Consider the following 17797-nt stretch of genomic DNA (forward strand, 5'->3'; position numbering starts at 1 on the left):
ATATTTTCCTTTTAAATCTTGTTGAAATTACAAACTATTTCTTTATCTGGAAGTCAAATAATTAAAGCCACCAGAGCTCATATTTCTAAATTTTGCTCATGAAAAAGCGAAAAGTGCTTTCGACTTCTTAACTTTTGTCAAATAGAAAACTAAAAGCGGAATTGGAATTGCTCCGAAAAGAAACATTGAGAACAAAAATAAACAAACTGGGGAAACAAGAAGGCTAAAGTTGATGTCTGAAGCTGGCTGAGATAGACCTAGAACTAGATCTAGATAGATCTAAATTTTGTCAAGAGTCGAGATCATCGAAGTTAGATCTCTAGTCTAGTATTCATTTTATGCAGGTGCACGGGTTTATTTGTTTCTCCTTTTTTTAAAAAACAGTTAATGCAAACGACAATTCTGAACAATTAAACTAACAATAACAACTCTTTGCTGATGACTACGATGACCAGAACAAGACAACTAGAGAGTCTATATTCTAGATATATCTAGATATCTAGATCTAGACTAGATTTAGATCTAGTATCTAAGATCTAATCTATCTAGATCTAGATCTAGATGTGTCCACAATGAAGTTGAAAGTTAGATCTAGATTCTAGAGTCTATCTAGATCTAGATCTACCACATGTCATCTAGATCTAGAGAATCTAGTTACTAGATCTAGATCTAAGTACTAGAGATCTAGACTCTAGATCTAATTACAGAAAAGTAGACAAGAATCTAATCTAGATCTAGTCTAGTACTAGTAGATAGATCTAGGCCAGGCTTAGTAGCCAAGACCAGAAGGATAGCCTCCAAAATGATGACATATACTTAATATTATAGAATGGAGTTATCTAGATCTACATACGCTGTAACTGGGCACCTAGCCTCAGTGTCTATGTACACGGTAACCGGCAACCGGGCACGTAGTCTCAGTGTCACGTACACAGTAACCGTGCAGTCCAGAACTCCAAGTTCAGTTTTTGTCATCAGCCTGATGATCAGGTGTTGCCTTCATCCCCACCCCTCCCCCGGCAGTAGGCCTACCTTTAAAAAAATCAATAATCCCCCCCATTCTGGAGTCCTATATTTCGCAGCGTTCAGACTTTAAGTGAACTTTGGTGACCCCGACCGGTACTCACAATGTGGTGCGCCCGCACAGGTTCACTGACCGGTCATGATTGCGAGCCCGACAAGATGCTTGTATGACTTTCTTTATTTTTCAAGCAAGTAACAGCACAGGACAAATATTTATTTATTTTCATTCCAGTTACCGTGTACGTAGACACTGAGACTAGGTGCCCGATTAATGTGAACGTAGATACTGAGACTAGGTGCCCGGTTACCGTGTACATAGACACTCTGATTATAGAAAGAGTATATTTAAAAAAGGGAGTAAGTTAGTAGTACTTGTCCTCGTCCTTGCCTAGGTTAGGGCTGTTGTTGTAGGGTTGGTATCTCAGTCCAGCAACAGCTGCACTCTCACTCGTCTGTCCAGTTATATGACATTTCTGATATAGGCCTTAAAGATTGTAAGACATGAAGCTGCTGCGAGCACCTAGCACATCTCTTTTTTGTTTTTTTGTTTTTGTAAAGTGTTTTACGGCGCTCGCAACTGCATAAAGTCATATGAGCGCGCGGGACACACCTAATATTTTCAGTTAGTAGGATATTTTGAATTTTGCCCGGGTGGCGGCCGAAGCCTACTCTTATCGATTTTAGACCACCAAGGGATCTTTAACGTGCGCAACTTGCACACGGGCCCTCCGAGATTTTTTCGCCCTTGTCCGAGAAGGCTAGGTGTAGATCTTTCCTACCAGAAGATCAGGGGTGTGGCAGAAAGACAGCAGTAAGGAGGAGCCAAGGAGTAGCAGAAAGAGTCAGGAGCCCAGAGGAGGGGGCAAAGGAGGTGAGGGGGTGGGGGCAGAAAGTGGAAATGAAAGCAGACAACAGAACATTGCTAGAGAGCAGGAAAGGAGGTGAAAGGAGACAATTTTAGAGAAGAAAATTGTTCGGTTGCTACCCGGATTCAAAACCGGGACCTTTGAATGAGAGGCCAACACCTTAACCTCTAGGCCACGAGAGCCCCTGCACATCTCTGTGATTGGCCCAAATATTGACGACGTTTTTCAGCCATCTATTTTTATCGTCTTCCGGGGCTTCCCTTGCCAGTTGATGAGATCTCATCGTGGCCGACCCGCTTTTCCGCTTCGCGCACTCTAGAGCTAGGTTTCATCGCTGACTGTTTGGGCTGTTTGTGCGCACAGTGTGTGTGTGTGTGTGTGTACAACTTTGAGGAGAAGGTAAATTTATGGAACGAGAATGGCTGAGGTTGTTTATAAGGTAACATAAATTAATACCAAATAAAAGAGCAAACAAACTCGGCGAGATCTGAAATCTAGTCAACAGTAAAAGCTACTGGCGAGGGAAACCCAAGAGTCTTGGGGGAAACCCGAGAAGACGACAAAAATAGATGGCAGAAATATGTCATCTATGTTTGGGCCAATCATAGAGATATGCTAGGTGTTCGCTGCTGCTTCATGTGATTGTAAGTGTGCAAGTTTACTGCAGTTGCTGTGATGTTCCAATTCCATGGCAGAGAGTAATAGAGTAGCCTATAGAGTGTGCTGTCGATTTTAGGTCTCAAAGGTAGAACATACCTCTGACGAAAGGAGTTCCGCAGAGGGCTGGCTGACAACAACCCCTAACCTTAACTCTTGTGTCTTGTATAGTTTGCTCAGTGGACCTTGTCACAGTGAGTGCGACGGCGCTCTGCGGAATTCCTCCCCCTCTGACTGATGGCATAGGTTGTACAGTGAAGCTTACTATTGGGAATATTATAATTTTAAAATATATATATATACTTTTAAATTTCTACCAGCTTCCCAGTTCTAAAGTATGATGTTCTCTTTATTTGTTCTTGACTTCCTCAGGTCAGAGCTTAGCTGAAGCGGTCAATTGACCTAGAACTACTGTTCTGTTCAGGGCTGTCAGACATTGCAGGAAACAACAATGACAGGTATTCTTCCTCCAACTCTAAGTATGTTTTATTGATTTTATAGTGGTGTTCAATGAATGCAACCTAGTTTAAGAGTCACCCCCCCCCCCCCAACCTAAATTCCTATGTAAGTCCCGTCAACAACAACCTTTGCCTTTAACCTTTTGAGCCCTGACTCTGCTTACCCTAGAATACTCCCTGCGTGGCCTCGTCGGCCATTTTGCGGAAATAACCCATAGGTCACAACAAATAGACGAGACAACAAATATGTCACATACAATAACAAAATATCCTCACAGAAGCTAATTCAGAGTTGCTTACCTCACATCTAGAGCCAGTGAATAGTTTTTTGCACACACGTTTACACCTAGAAAGGCCTGGCTCAAACTCACATAGATCCGTGGCTCCCAGACCAGTGAAAGGGTTTATCGGGCTGTGCATCGATAAAGTTCCGGACCGGTCAGAGGGTTTCTCGGGCTCTAAGGGTTAATAATTTCTACAAATTAAATTGTCCAACAATTTATAGGGGGCTGAATAAAAAACCGTATGAACATAAACACTGGCCTATAATTTCAGTGTGTGTGCGTCCCTCCTCTCTAGTTAATCTCATCAAAACACTTGCTCAAGCCAAAAATACACTAAGTTGAGTACATGAGCTCATTTCAAATCCTTTTGCCAAAATTCACCTTCATTTAGAGTCTCCCAGAAAAGAAGAAAATTCTCAGCCACTGTGCATAACATTATCACCCTTCTTCGAGCATCAGCTCACTTGAAATTACAAGATCTAATCAAACCTCAGCAACTGATGCTGTCTATGTCATCACTTTCTGAATTAAGTACACTGGTCATTATTATATCCTACAAATGAGACTTTAGAGTGTATCTGTGGTGTGAATGTGTGTCTTTGAGGGGGAAGGGGTGTGCAGATCACCTTCCCCCCCCTCCCCTTTTGAAAATTTAGTTAGTGGCAACCTAAACCTTAAAGCGACCAAGGGTTGCTCTCCACAGGGGATGCATGCACTTTCATGCTCAAATTGACACTTTTGAGGTCTCAATGAGGCTACTGTGTTCGAATACCCCCTACCCCTCTTCCCATCCTTCATCCCCCACCCACCCCCCTCCCCAATCTCCACACGTACACCCTTCATTGGTAGTTCAATGCTTGTGTGTTGATTGCGCAGAGAAAAACTGGGTTGGGCGATTGAAAGGCATAGACAGTAGGCTACATTATGCAGTAAGTGTTATTTATTTTGCCGTGGCACTGTGCTTAAAAAATAATCACTTTTAGAAGATTCCCAAGCAATAAATCAGCTTTCCAGGTCTTTGCACTACTGAATGCCAGTGTTTAATATGTGTACGATACAGCCTAAAATCTTTAAAGTTTGGACAAAATCTGTACTCAAGGATTTCAAAACATTCACCGAAAAAAGAATTAAAGTATTACCTATGACACATTTACTAATTTCTGTAGCAAGTGCAGTTTTTCTGTTTTTCTGCCTTAAGAATCAAATTCTATATGAAGTAAATGTATGGATGATTCATAACCATAGTCTTAAAATACAGTGGAAACCTGATATAACAGGGATGGTGGGACCAGAGAAAAAATCCTGTTATATCAGATCCCTGTTAAATCAGACATGGTAGGGAAGTAAGCATTTGTGGACTAATCCAGCTGTATTTATTCATGGGTAGTTTCCCTTGCCACAAGTACCCACGAACAGGTACGTGTGCGTGTAGCTAGACTTAGGGCTAGATGGAAGTCTGCAGCACCCCGCAGCCCCCTCTCGCTTCACCTGCTTCGTGTGCTTTCAGTGGCGTGGTTTGCGTGGGCTTGCTCCACTCTCTCTCTCTCTCTCTCTCTCTCTCTCTCTCTCTCTCTCTCTCTCTCTCTTACTTTTTACACATTGTTAACGAGTCATTGTCTCTGCAATAACCGATTAGGCTCTGATGAGGCCCTTTTATTGCTGATAACTTTTAATACAGAGAAAGAGTAGGAAAAAGCGGGGATTTATTACAGGATCCCTGTTATTACCGGGCCTGTTATATATGGTTTCCACTGTATAGCATTCTATGTGCTTTATTTTTGTTTTTGTGTTAATTTTCTGTGCACAGATCTTAGATATCCCCTTCATGCAGCTGCTAGAGAAGGGCGCCATGATGACCTGAAAAGTCTTCTGCTCTGTGGACTGCACGATGTGAACGAAGCCACCTTTGAGTTAGTTCGCCCCCTGCATGAGGCGTGTTTTTGTGGGCAGTATGAATGTGCTGCTCTTCTTATTGAACATGGAGCTAATGTGAGTGTTTATTAAGCACCGTCCTGTTTAATGAGTCCATGACAACATAGAATATTTAGTGGTAGGTTGCTGTATTCCTGCAATTACCAGAATCTCAATTTCTCCAGCTTTGTGTGACCCATGTTTTTTTTATTGTAATAGATGAGAATGACAGTTTTATTACTTTTCATTTCCTTTTTTGGAAAAGCTCTCAGAATGAATTTTGATAAGGGTTTTCTTTTGGTTTATCAAGACCTCTTCCACACAGGTTGTAGCTAAATGCTGCTCAGAGGGGTAATTCCTTATTATTATAATGCCTTTGTTCTTTGGGCTGGGCTGGCGTCACTCACCTGCTTTCTTCTACTGATTTGTTATGGTCTTTCAAAAGTCAGGTCTGCTGTCAAATGCAATGTCATTATCTCTTTCTTCATATCATATAATAGCAATGTGAATCGTCTAGAAAACAACAAACAAACAAACCTACCTGCTTATGAGATTTTTAAAATCTGAGGATCATGGCTTGCATGACAATAGTGTTATGTTATAACTTACTTGAGTCTTGGAGTAGTAGATCTAGATGATAGTTGATGTTGGTGGGGCCCCACCTGCTGGTCGTCTGCTAGTTCTTCGTTAGCCGATGTTACTCGTTTCGGCTTCAGTGAGAGAGTGACACTTAGATTTCCCGCCGCCTGCACTAAATCACATTAGGTCTAGGTCACGTGATATGTCCCTTAGGCCTATGTCACAATAATTATTATTAAGGTGTATTCACGCTACATGTCCTTCTATTCTTAAGGTGCGCTTACACCACAAATAGTTAACTTGTGCTAGGGCTGTATATTAGCTGTGTTGGCTGCTTAGAAATGGGATATAATCTTTGTTTTGTTGCTTTCATAAATGTCACATCTAGGCCATAATGATCAAATCATTACGTTTAAATGTATGGTTAATGATGACATAGTATGAAATTCTTACCATCCTTATGATAAACCTCAAAACCTGTAGTCGAGATAATTTTCAATGTTCATATGTTACTCTTGTCCTGTTGCCTGTTGTCTGTCTGAAGTCATATTTTGTTTTTATAAGGCCGGTCCCAGAGTGGCTCTGTAGGTCTGACCTGTAGCTCGCCTAGCTCGCACCATGCAAATGAACGTTTACATTATCGTGTGCCTGAGCAGCGTTGCTGTATGGTCTGTCTATTGTCCACTGAGCTGCGCAACGCGTCAGACGTGCTTTTCAACTGTGTTGTAAAACAGGTCGAACATGTGTCGCACGCAGCCTCATTTCATGTTTATTTTCGACTGAAATTCTTCACAGATCATCAAAATCAGCAAGAAGTAAATATTATTAGGTGCTTTACTATTAGGTATTGATGCTAGCCTCAACACTTGACCACAAAATCCCAAGAAATGCACTTTATCCTACATTGAAATTTCGAATCGAGAGGTTTACCCAGTTTCGACTGTTTGTTTACATTCATAGGCCTGTGCTTCTAGCCTAGTGCGGCTGTGTTGACACGCAGAGGGCGCTCATTCAGACACAGAAGCCAATGCACAGTGCAGCTGTGCTGACACGCAGACAGCATGCACTTGGCGAGCTACTGGTGAGACCTACAGAGCCACTCTGGGACCGGCCTAAGTGTGTTAATTCTGTGTGACACCCTGCTTTTTGATTGTGGCCAATGTTATTCTTTCATGGTTTTTGGTCAGTAAATTTAATTTCTGTGCTTTCAGGTAAATTTGTCGAACATTGATGGTGGTACTGCTCTGTGTGATGCATGTTGCAATGGAAATCTGAAAATTATTGAGCTCTTACTCAATAGTGGTGCAAATGTCAATCCACCTTTTCTGATGACTACTCCTGTCCACGAAGCTGTTTTCAGGGGTAACATGTTATCACTTTCTTTGCTGATTTGAAGTCAGTTCTTTATTCTCAGTAGTTGATGATATATTTAAAAGGGTGCTCTCTACCCCACCCTTCACATTGGCTACTAAATGCATCGTTAAAAAAAAAAGAAATATAGATACATTAATACTTCAAATGATATTAATGTCTAAAATGTGGAAAAGGGCATTTTAACCGTCGATTGAAGAAAGATGCTAAGAGTATGTCTTATTACAACAAAAATAAGGTGGAAGTGGCCTCTGAATTAACATTCTCACACAATGTAGAAGAACAATTCACACGAGTTCCTTGATAGTTCTCATTAATTTGTATGTTTTTCAAGTAAATTAGCTGAAATTCGATGTGTTTATTGCACATCCTAAATTAGTACTTTATACATAACATAGGTTTTGAAAACTTTTTTCTGAATAACGCAAATTTGCTTGTCAGATGTCCTCTTTTTACCTGGCCATCGGTAGCAATTTGAAAGATTTCTTTTTTTTTGGGGGGGGGGGATAAGATGTAGGTCTGCTTACCCTCCCATCAGCACTATTTAGATCATTTAGGATGCGGGCTTCTGACCATGCCTGTCGAGGCCAACCTAGGTTGAGGAGGATGCAACATCCCTGCTGAATGACCAAGGCACTAAATAAAAAATTTTCTCCACTGAGGAATCAAACTCAGGTCTTATGCATGCAACATCGAGACGCTTTACACCATAGACACTGGTAGAATTTTTGTGTTATTTAGTTTTGTGCACATAACAAGTTTGAATGAGTTGGGACGAGAATTGTACATTCTTTGATGAAATTGAAATATTCTTTGAAAATTCAGTGCGGCTACCATTTTGTTTTTGTGTCCCTGGCATAGGAAGGTGAAAATCATATCATTGTACGTGATTGTATGTCTAGATCGTCGTATGAAGTCAACTAAATGGGAAATCATGAATATTTTACAAGATCTATATTATTAACATGCCCTTTAGTTTTTGTAGTTTACCTGCTAATGCCTTTGGAATTTTAAGCTTGTTTGAAGTAATTGATACTAATTGAACTATCATAAATTTTCTTTCTTGTAATTATTGTTAGTGCTTGAGGGCCATTGTCTCCTTTTTTGATGAATTGCAGACAACTGGAAGTGTTTGGAGCTGCTATCAAAGCATGGAGCATTATTGGATAAAAATGATTGTCATTATGGCACACCTCTTCATGTTGCTGCATACAAAGGTTGGTATCCTGACTGATTGTTGTTAAAAGAAAAAGTAATGAAATAATCTCATATAAGACGGGTGTAAAAAGTGAAGTTAGGTACTCCACAGCTTGTTAAGTCCCAAAGAATTTTGGTGAGTCATGGTCCCCACAGTTTAGGAGAGAACAGAAAGTGCCTGATCATCTCCTTGAGGGGATTGTATTTTAGTTTTACTTCTGTGTTAGCTTTCAGCTAATGCTGACAGCCTGTTTTCACTTGTTCTGAGGGAAGGAATGCTGTCTGTCTTCAATTACACCCCCCCCCTCCCCCTCCCCCCAGTACCGACCCTCACATGACTAGTTTCAAGGAAGTTTTTGTTGTTTATGCACACTACAGTAATGTGCGATGATGCTTCTGGATACCAGCATCGTGTGTATCATGTTGTGTGGGGGTGAGCCTTATGGGCTTAAGTAATCTGATACTATCAGTGATGATGGTTGTGTTTTTCCCAGCATGTGCACAGGGCAGTTTTAATAAGAGACAGTTGGGAGGAAAAATTTGATCAGGTTTTTTTTAGACAATCTGTTCAACAGATCCATATGATATTTGAGAAAATGGTGTTGCCAATACAAAAGTCTAGCATTTCAGTCAAGAAGCAAACTGCCCAGTTTGTGCACGACATCGGACTGACTGTCTAGCTGCTGTCATCGAGAACGAGGAAAAAGAAGAAGAAGAAGAAGAAAAAAGTCTAGGAACGGCATGTTGCACTTTCTGTTATGGTTTTGAGTGTTTGTGTTACCTGGTATTGACTCTCAACATCGCTGGGTGGTGTGGTATGATCGAAGACAGACAGTGTAACACTGCATTGGGCTGTGCGTTCATACATGTGTGTGTGTGTGTGTGTGTGTGTGTGTGTGTGTGTGTGTGTGTGTGTGTGAAAGTAGGCCCTGTGGATCAGATTACCCAAGAGGGATGGGTGGTGTGCTTTGACAAGTCTTGCTTACATTGTTATGATCGTGATATGAATTGAGAATCTGAATGTGTCTAACTTTTTTGTAAATCCCGAAAAGATTTGAGCAATCCATGGCTGACTGTAATTGTAATAGAGAGTATGTTAGAGATCTAAACCATTTTGTCTTAGTTCTGGGAACCTTGTTTTAATACTTTAAAGATACACAATAGAAGTATTGATATTGCACAAGACAGCTTGGTGTTGTATTTAGATGACTATTAAGTCAGTATGCTGCTTGTTTTACGTGATATGGGCCTGACTTCCTGAATAGAAAACAACAGTTACATCTATCATCATTTCTAGGCTACATTAAGAGTGCTGAAGCCCTCTTGAAAGCCGGAGCCAGTCCAAATGTGTCAAAAACTCATCAGACTCCACTGCATGAAGCAGCCCGCAGCCAGGACTTGCCGCTTGTTCACATGCTGCTGGAGCATGGCGCCGATGTGTACGCTCGTGACAGTCAGGGTTGCACGGCCAGGCAGTTAGTTCCCTGTAGCACCTCACTTTGTAAACTGTACCTGCAGGAGTGGGAGAGTGAGTAGACTTCTTTATGCCCCATTTTTTAAATCTGTACTGATATGATATTATGTATAACTGTCTTCCTTCCCATTTAAGTTCCATGAGCTCATTTTATGCCACTAATAATATTCCGTTTTTAATATATATTATATTTGGAATAAAGTCATACTATAGACTATAGACAGAAAGAATAGCAGTGAGGAGGCATAGTGAAGTATGCTTGGTTCTGGATGCAGAGCAACACCTTAGACTTGGATGTAGCAAACATCAGATGATGAACTTGATCTTGACCAAAGGGACAAATTTGAATTGGAGACTGTAATATATAAGGGTAGATCCAACACTTATTGCCAAAAAAGCTATTTAGTGCAGCAAGTTATGTCATATTACATTTGTCCATCTAAGAAATAATCGTTATTAACCCTTAAAACCCTATACCGCTGGTAACCGCTGACGGTGTATTTTCCTATACCGCTGGTAACGTCTGACACCGTATTTTCCTATACCACTGGTAACCGCTGGTCAACTTTCTCGTTTAATTCCCGGTGCCAGAAACAGGGGATGTAACTCCAGATGACTCTGTCGCAAGCAGAAAGTACCAATAATATCATGAAAGCAGTTCTACACCGAAAGTTAGAAAATTTTTCAAGTTTTTAAGAAAAATTAGTGACTTTTCGCAACCAGGCCCTTCAGACGGCAAAATTTTAGACATTTTTTATCCTGAACCAGACCCCAATGATGATCTCATGGTCGGTTATAACGATAAATTATATGACTGTTGAAGACGATTGCAACGTTTCGCATAACATTGATGATGATTTTGACGATAGTAGAAGTGACAGGGGATCACCACTAGAGCTACCAGAGGATAGATCTAAGGCTGGGTCCAATGATGCTTTGACTGAAGTGGAGTCAGGGATCACACCAAGACTTTACTTATAGAGTTGGTCCTAAGAATGAGTGTTTTCACCTTTTCCCTTTTTTCCCCGACTGTGCTTTCACATATAAATAACATTTTCAAACTTCAGTAAAATCTAAAGTACAATTAAAGACACAGTAAATAAAGCAATGAACCAACCTAATTTTTTCTAGTATCTCGATTTAAATCCTTTTATGTTTGGTTTATTAAGTCGTTGTATGTATGTTATCTCTGAAAAAAAATGTGTTTGATGACACAATTTGGTCAGAAGTCTTCTGTATATTTTCTGAAAGAATAATGGACTAGCTACCTTTTTGTCATTTGAAACATCCTTTAACTTACAAAGTATTGACACCAATTTTAATTTGTCTTTATATCCTCAGGAACGCCCAAAACCTTGAGGTTTCACTGCAGGATGGTCATACGCAGAGCGGTAGATGTTAAGAAACTCAAGTGCCCGATGCAACTCAACTTACCCAAAATTTTGGTTAGATTTCTGCAGTTTGAATAAGAGATTATCTGCTGGAGTTCTTTTGTATTGCTTCTCTATTTTGAATGATGTGATCCCAGTGATGCCCCTCATATTTTCTAGGAGTGGTCATTATCAGACAACCATGTGATGTAACAGTGTAATCATTCTTGGTAATCTCAGTCTTTGTTACCTCTCCTACAGGGCTTGTCCTGTCAATACATTGACCACTTTGCTCTCTGCGGTCCTGGTGCAGTTGAATAGAGTTGCATTTCTTGCCTTTACACGGAATTGTGAACTTTGGAACTATGTCCAGCATTTGTGGTGTAGTGGTTTGGCACATTTTCTTTGCACAAAGGGGGCTTGGGTTTGAGTCCCTTGTGGGGAGAATTTTTGTTGAGTATCCCGTTTTTTTTGCTGGGACATTGTATCCCTCTTAGCTCGCGTTGTCTCTGACAGGCAGGGTTGAAGCTTGCCTTTATAATGAGCTGAATTGTGTCTATGAGGTCGTAAAACTACATTTTTTAAAATAACTCCTTCTATTAGAGATCCTCGTGAGTATGCAGGTGACAGGACAGCAATGGAAATGGAGCTTTCTGTGACACCCTTATTGAGATTGTAAAGGATACCAGTGCTAAGCCCTGTTCTTTTATTGACAGGGAAATGTGCGTCTCATTTTTTTGTTTTCCTGCCTTATTTTGATTAATCTATGTTCTGCAAACAAAAGCTGAGGGGCATATCCTTAAAAAGGGCTTGAGTTCCTGACCCTCTCTGGTCTTGACTATGTTTTTGTCATGGGTTAGGATACAATAACAAGATTTTGTAATTATTGAAGCTCCAGTCCAAAACTGGTTATATATCATAAAACTTTAAATTACTGAATCATTTTGAACAGCTGTCCTTTCCTGTTCCTTTTTACTGATGCCATATGTTTTGAAAACAGGTGGCTCTTTGCTGTATTGATGGGCACCATTCTTCCCTTTCTTGTTCTGTGTTCAATGAATGTCCCTGGCTAAAGAAACTTATTAAGACTGTTGAATAGTGAGAGAATTTACGAATTCATCAGTAGAGGGAATAGCACTGCTTATAAGTAGAAAAGTTTGTTCACTGCTAAGAGTAATGTTTAATGAGTAGTGTTTGACTTATTTCTCATTTTTTGCATAACCATAAGGGTATGTTGAAAAAAGGGAAATTATACATAGATGTCTTTGATGCTTATCCAGGATACTATTTAAGGATAAATACTTCTTGTTGTCTTTCAATTTTGGCTGTGAATGTGGAAGTCATCTAGTGTCATGGTCCTGGAGACGAATAATTAATCCAACTGGTTTTTTTTAATGAGAAGGATTGTCCCATTTATTAACTGTTTTATTTTGTTTTTAATTCTTGAGGGGTGGTTGGGGGGGGGGGGAATTAATTTCTGGTGGGTGCTGCTGTGTTTATTTTGAATTGTCATGTTATTTTACTTGGTTTTATGTGATATCAGTTTTGTACAGATTACTAGTCTGTGATGAATTTTTTACACAATGATTTGGAATTTGAATTTGCTGCTTTTTCATGTGCACTATTTGTTCAGATCCGGTTGGGTTTTTTGTTTTTTTTGCAACTGTTTTACATGCTCATAGTGCGCTCTGTTTTGAATGTAATATAAAAATCCTTTACATGTCAAAATTGGTTTGCTGTTGAGTCTTTTGAGATTTCTGTGACTGATGGTCAGTCTGACAGTCATCTATTGGCACACTTCATGGTTATTAGCATGATAGACATTTTTTTGGGGGGGGGGGGGGGGGATCTCGTGGCCTAGAGGTTAAGGTGTTGGCCTCTCATTCAAAGGTCCCGGGTTCGATTCCAGGTAGCGACCAAAAAAATTTTCTTCTCTAAAATTGTCTCCTTTCACATCCTTTCCTGATCTCTAACAATGTTCTGTTGTCTGCTTTCATTGCCCCCACTCCCTCACCTCCTTTGCCCTCTCCTGTGGGCTCCTGACTCTTTCTGCAGCCTTTCTACTGCTACTCCTTGGCTCCTCCTAACTGCTGTCTTTCTGCCACACCCCTGATCTTCTGGTAGGAAAGATCTACACCTAGCCTTCTCGGACAAGGGCGGAAAATCTCGGAGGGCCCGTGTGCAAATTGTGCACGTTAAAGATCCCTTGGTGGTCTAAAATCGATAAGAGTAGGCCTCGGCCGCCACCCGGGCAAAATTCAAAATTTCCTACCAACGAAAAAGTATTAGGTGTGTCCCGAGCGCTCATATGACCTTATGCAGTTGCGAGCGCCGTAAAACCCTATACTAAACAAACAAACAAACAAGACATTTTTTTCTTTCCCTTCTCCACCTCATCCTCCTTCCATTCATGCTCAGTGTTGAATATTTCACTCACTGGCCAACTGGTCTAATGTTATATACATATATATAAGATAGCCTGATTTTATTCAAGAGCCTATTGTGTCCCTTTCTACTAACTTAAGGTTAAGTCGAGGTAACTTTTGATTATTTTCGTCCGACAAGATTGTTTTTTGGCTTTTTGAAACTGAATGATTTTTTACTGAAAAGCCATTTTGGTATACTTGCTCTTCATTAACTTTCAACTGTGAATGATTTTTTTAACATGAACACTCGGTTCTTTTTCTTATTAGAATATTTTGATCAAACCCGTTTTTTTAATAGCTTTGGGAAAGAAAGAGTGTAGAAAAATCACTGGTTTTTCCACTCTGTAAGATTTACCTTACATGAGCCTGAATCCATCCAAGTATTGTGGCCTATGACTTGAAAAGCTAGTCTCTAGCATTCCCCCCCACACACACACACTCATTTAGAAACGAAATATTTGAATGCCCTCCAGTAGTAGGTGCGAAGCAACTTGTGGCCCTCTTGTTTGTCACCAATTTGAAATTTTTATGAAATAGATGGCTATAAAAATTGAGTAGTTGCAAGCCTTCTAATTGGACTGGATATATTATAATAAAAAAATATGTCAATAGTGGTTTTTACTGTACAATTGTTGCCGTATTTTAAAGTTGTTGAATTCATCGGCTCATATCTTGACTACTTGCACAAGGAGACAAGAAAAAGCTGATGATTAAATTTTGTGTAAGAGAAGGATTATTCCATCTTTTGCGTTTTGTTGATAATGTGAAGCTCAAGGGTACCGTAGCTAAAGACATCAATTCTATTTATTACAGTTGTTAAGATTCCCGTCCTTGCATTCAAGCTATTGACACCTAAAAGCTGGAAAGAGCAAAATTGTAACTAAAGAATATGCACGACAACATGAAATATAATAGGAATTTTACACCTTTTTTTCGCAGGTTCATACTCGAGGCCAATATTTTATTCATATGGTCCATCTAAACATTAGTCACAATGGGAAAGAGGGTGTGGGTGTGGGGAGAAGAACATTTGACAACATTGAAAATTACAAATCAGGAAATTGAAAGTTCATAAGTACTGGACCTTGAAATCATGACACAATACAGAGACAATTCTAACCTACTATTTTCATCCATTTACTTGTACTTGTATGACTTTGTCACTAGACTGATTCTTAATTTTAAATATTCTTTACTCTATTGCTCTCTTCTGTCATTAAGTTACCATAGTAGTTAATCTGTTCTTTTCTCATTAGTAAAAGTAACTATACCAATTTGCTCTAAAAATACTTAAATCAAGGATTTTTCTACTCACAAGGTGTTACTATATGTTCTACTTTTTGCATATTTATGACAATTGAAGAAAACCACTGTCAACTTCTTAAAAGCTTTGACTCAAATACTGAAAGCTAGTTCTTCACTTGTGTATCAATAACAAAGACAATTTATAGAAACAAAGATTATAACTACGACTGTAAAAATACTTTAAAATAATGACAATGACCAGAAAGACAACAAAAAGGATATTACATGTAACATTTTTTTTCTCATCCCTCTCTACTGACCCTGCCATCTTTTATCTTACCAGAGTCCAGGCCCCATTCCACCTTGCTTGGGTCCTTGCTTCTCTCATAAACTCACTCGACAAACCGACCAAACAATTATTTTAACTTAAATGTGCATTGTTGTAATAATGATATCCATATCTAATTATTATTATACTTTCTGGGATAAGGCATTGGTTCTCAAACGTTGTTTGGTGCTGGCGTTCACGTATGAGAAGTCTTGTATGATGGACACATGAACTGTTGTAGAAGACAACATGTTGTTGATTAACAAAAGACCACAAACTGTTCTGACAAAAAATATATGCAGCCTGCAATGCGAAGATCAAGAGATTGGCTCAGTATTTTTTGTTCATGAATTTAAGATCCGCCTGAGGTAACCGTTTGTATCATGTCTGTGGTATACTGATTACTCTGATTTGGCTTGTTAAAATTGTTGCTGAATGCAGATGTTAGTGTCATTGCCACAAAGATAGGTTATTTGCCAAGTATTTATTCCTGTTTGTTCACGGAGATGATATATTCCACTCAGCCCTGTCAGGCTGGAACAAAACAGCCAGCCTCCTAATTCATCTAAATTGTGTTGATAGGGGTGTGAAACATGTGCAGGAGTAGGACTCTAACTACTTGCTCACATTGCCAAGTATAAATTTGAGCCTGTTTCATACAGTTAGTCATAATATAAGTAGCCCACACTCACAGACTTACAAACAAACACACACACACAATTGTGCACGTGTGCACACACACAAACGCACATGTGCACATGCACAAACATTTATGCCTTTACTTTTAACTGCCAGGTATGATACAGCACAATGAGAAACTTGCCTTATATCTTTATGTTGCCAAAATCACACAATGAAGGTTTTTGAGTTTTGCAAGAATTCTGTTCATGAAGTCGAAGTACAACGTCATCACATTGGACAGGCTTTAATTGATGGCGTTAATGCTCCAATCGTGTGATTGGATTTTTTTTTTTTATTCTTAATGTACAACAAAGGTTTCCAGGTCAAAATTGCTTCAAGTAGTTTGATTCATAGCTAAATAAATTGAAATTAAAGAATGGATTTCTATCCTTGGCTCAAGGATAGATGTATTTTTGCGCTTAAAATTATTTTTTTTAAACTGAAATCTGCAACGGTTTTCGAATTGCAAAGAAGGTTACCAATTTCTGTCAATGACATACTAATGCCATTAAAATGTTGTGGTCCCCTCTCAATCATATTTTATATGGGTCCAATGTAAAGAAAAATGGAAGCCAAGCGTTCAGGCTAAGGTACAATTTTAACACTTTACCTTGCCCTAGATAATATTCACAACCTTTCGATAGACACAATATCTCGAGCACAAGACCAAGGGAAATAAGAACGTAAACTTGAAAATCTTATACTTATTGTGAATTATCACTGAAATAAGTACAGTGCAACTGAATTTTATCCATAATCAATTTCTAAAATGTTCCTCAACAAGTGAAGGTTTAGGAGAACATACATGATGATGCAGTTCATTAAATTTCAAAACGTGATGTAAGTCGTAACAAAATCCAAAGAAAAGATTCGAGACTTAGGGCAAAATTCTTTTTCACTTTTACGAGTCTTACTTCGATGTAGCCAACTCCAGTGGCTCCAGTGGCGATAAATCTATGGCTTTTAAAAAGGACATTTTCACACATGACTTGTAATAATAAAAGATAATGCATCTATATTATATATATCCTAGCTTCTTATAATAATACAGGTCATGTACATAATACGTTAATTTTTTTTTTTACTCATATTTTCTTCGAATGACTTTTTCTGGCCTTGGTCTTTTTTAGGAGGGGGGGGGGGGGTCTTTAAAAACAGTCTTGTCCAGTTATGTACGAGTCAAACAGGTCTACACATTTTAAGGCTTATAAATACTTATATTGCCCAAAGCTCAAAATCACAAATCACTTCCTGCGTATAGATATACACACATTAAATATTATGTACAATGAACAGTATAAAAAGACATTATAAGGACGTATCATCGTTGTCAGCTCTTTCGTTAACAGAAGACTTTTCTGACGTCCGTGCCGGTTGTGTTCCTCCTTGTACACCTAGTACTTATCGTCCTTGAGCAAGTACTTGAGTCTGCAGACAAGCACAGGCACATGCGCGTGATGGAGAATGTAGTCGCTCACACTGCCCAGCATGGTGCGACGGAACTTGCCCAGACCCCGGGTGCCTGGTGCGTACGCGTGGATGAAGAAAAATAAATGAAGGAATTTTAAAATAAAATCTTAAATGAATACCCGCATGGAATTTGTTTTAGTCAGGCTGATTGAAGCGACAGGGCAGAGCTAGATGAATATTAAGTAGGGGAAAAGAGCCTAACAACCAACATTAGACGCAAACTTAGGCCCAGGACTTGCTGGAAATTAGCTTTTGGCCCAGTAAGAAGAGTTATAAAAAATGGAGAAACAGTTAGCAAAACCAAAAACTACTGAACTAAGTACATGTAGCATTGTCATACTTCCAAACACTGACGGTCTCATTATTTTTATCTTCTATCACTATCATAAGACCATACTGGTGTGCATTAATTTATATAGAAGTTTCACACACACACACACACACACACACACACACA

General features: G+C 39.3%; 2 protein-coding genes across 4 annotated transcripts in view; one reads left to right on the plus strand and one right to left on the minus strand.

Annotated features, from left to right (window-relative positions):
• Positions 1-173: 173 nt before the first annotated feature.
• LOC101850312 (ankyrin repeat and SOCS box protein 13) lies at positions 174-12918 on the plus strand. 3 transcript variants are annotated; one of them, XM_005093313.3, is made up of 7 exons: positions 174-344; positions 2919-3004; positions 5096-5277; positions 6990-7140; positions 8268-8366; positions 9644-9874; positions 11162-12918. In XM_005093313.3, the coding sequence occupies exons 2-7, from the start codon at positions 2998-3000 to the stop codon at positions 11287-11289; spliced, it is 798 nt and encodes a 265-aa protein (XP_005093370.1). In that variant the 5' UTR covers positions 174-344; positions 2919-2997; the 3' UTR covers positions 11290-12918. The 3 variants fall into 3 exon arrangements, with proteins under 3 accessions (XP_005093370.1, XP_035824366.1, XP_035824367.1); XM_035968473.1 differs by lacking the exon at positions 174-344 and adding an exon at positions 693-892; XM_035968474.1 differs by lacking the exon at positions 174-344 and adding an exon at positions 1305-1517.
• A 1625-nt stretch (positions 12919-14543) lies between these two features.
• Positions 14544-17797, minus strand: part of LOC101850872 (universal stress protein PHOS34) — a gene marked incomplete in the record, with an annotated part of 50357 nt that continues 47103 nt past the window's right edge. Inside the window, 1 exon segment of the mRNA XM_013079740.2 lies at positions 14544-17392. Within this exon segment, the coding sequence (XP_012935194.1) occupies positions 17265-17392 (128 nt within the window).

The sequence above is a fragment of the Aplysia californica genome, unplaced genomic scaffold (assembly GCF_000002075.1).
Source record: "Aplysia californica isolate F4 #8 unplaced genomic scaffold, AplCal3.0 scaffold00061, whole genome shotgun sequence".
Taxonomy (NCBI): domain Eukaryota; kingdom Metazoa; phylum Mollusca; class Gastropoda; order Aplysiida; family Aplysiidae; genus Aplysia; species Aplysia californica.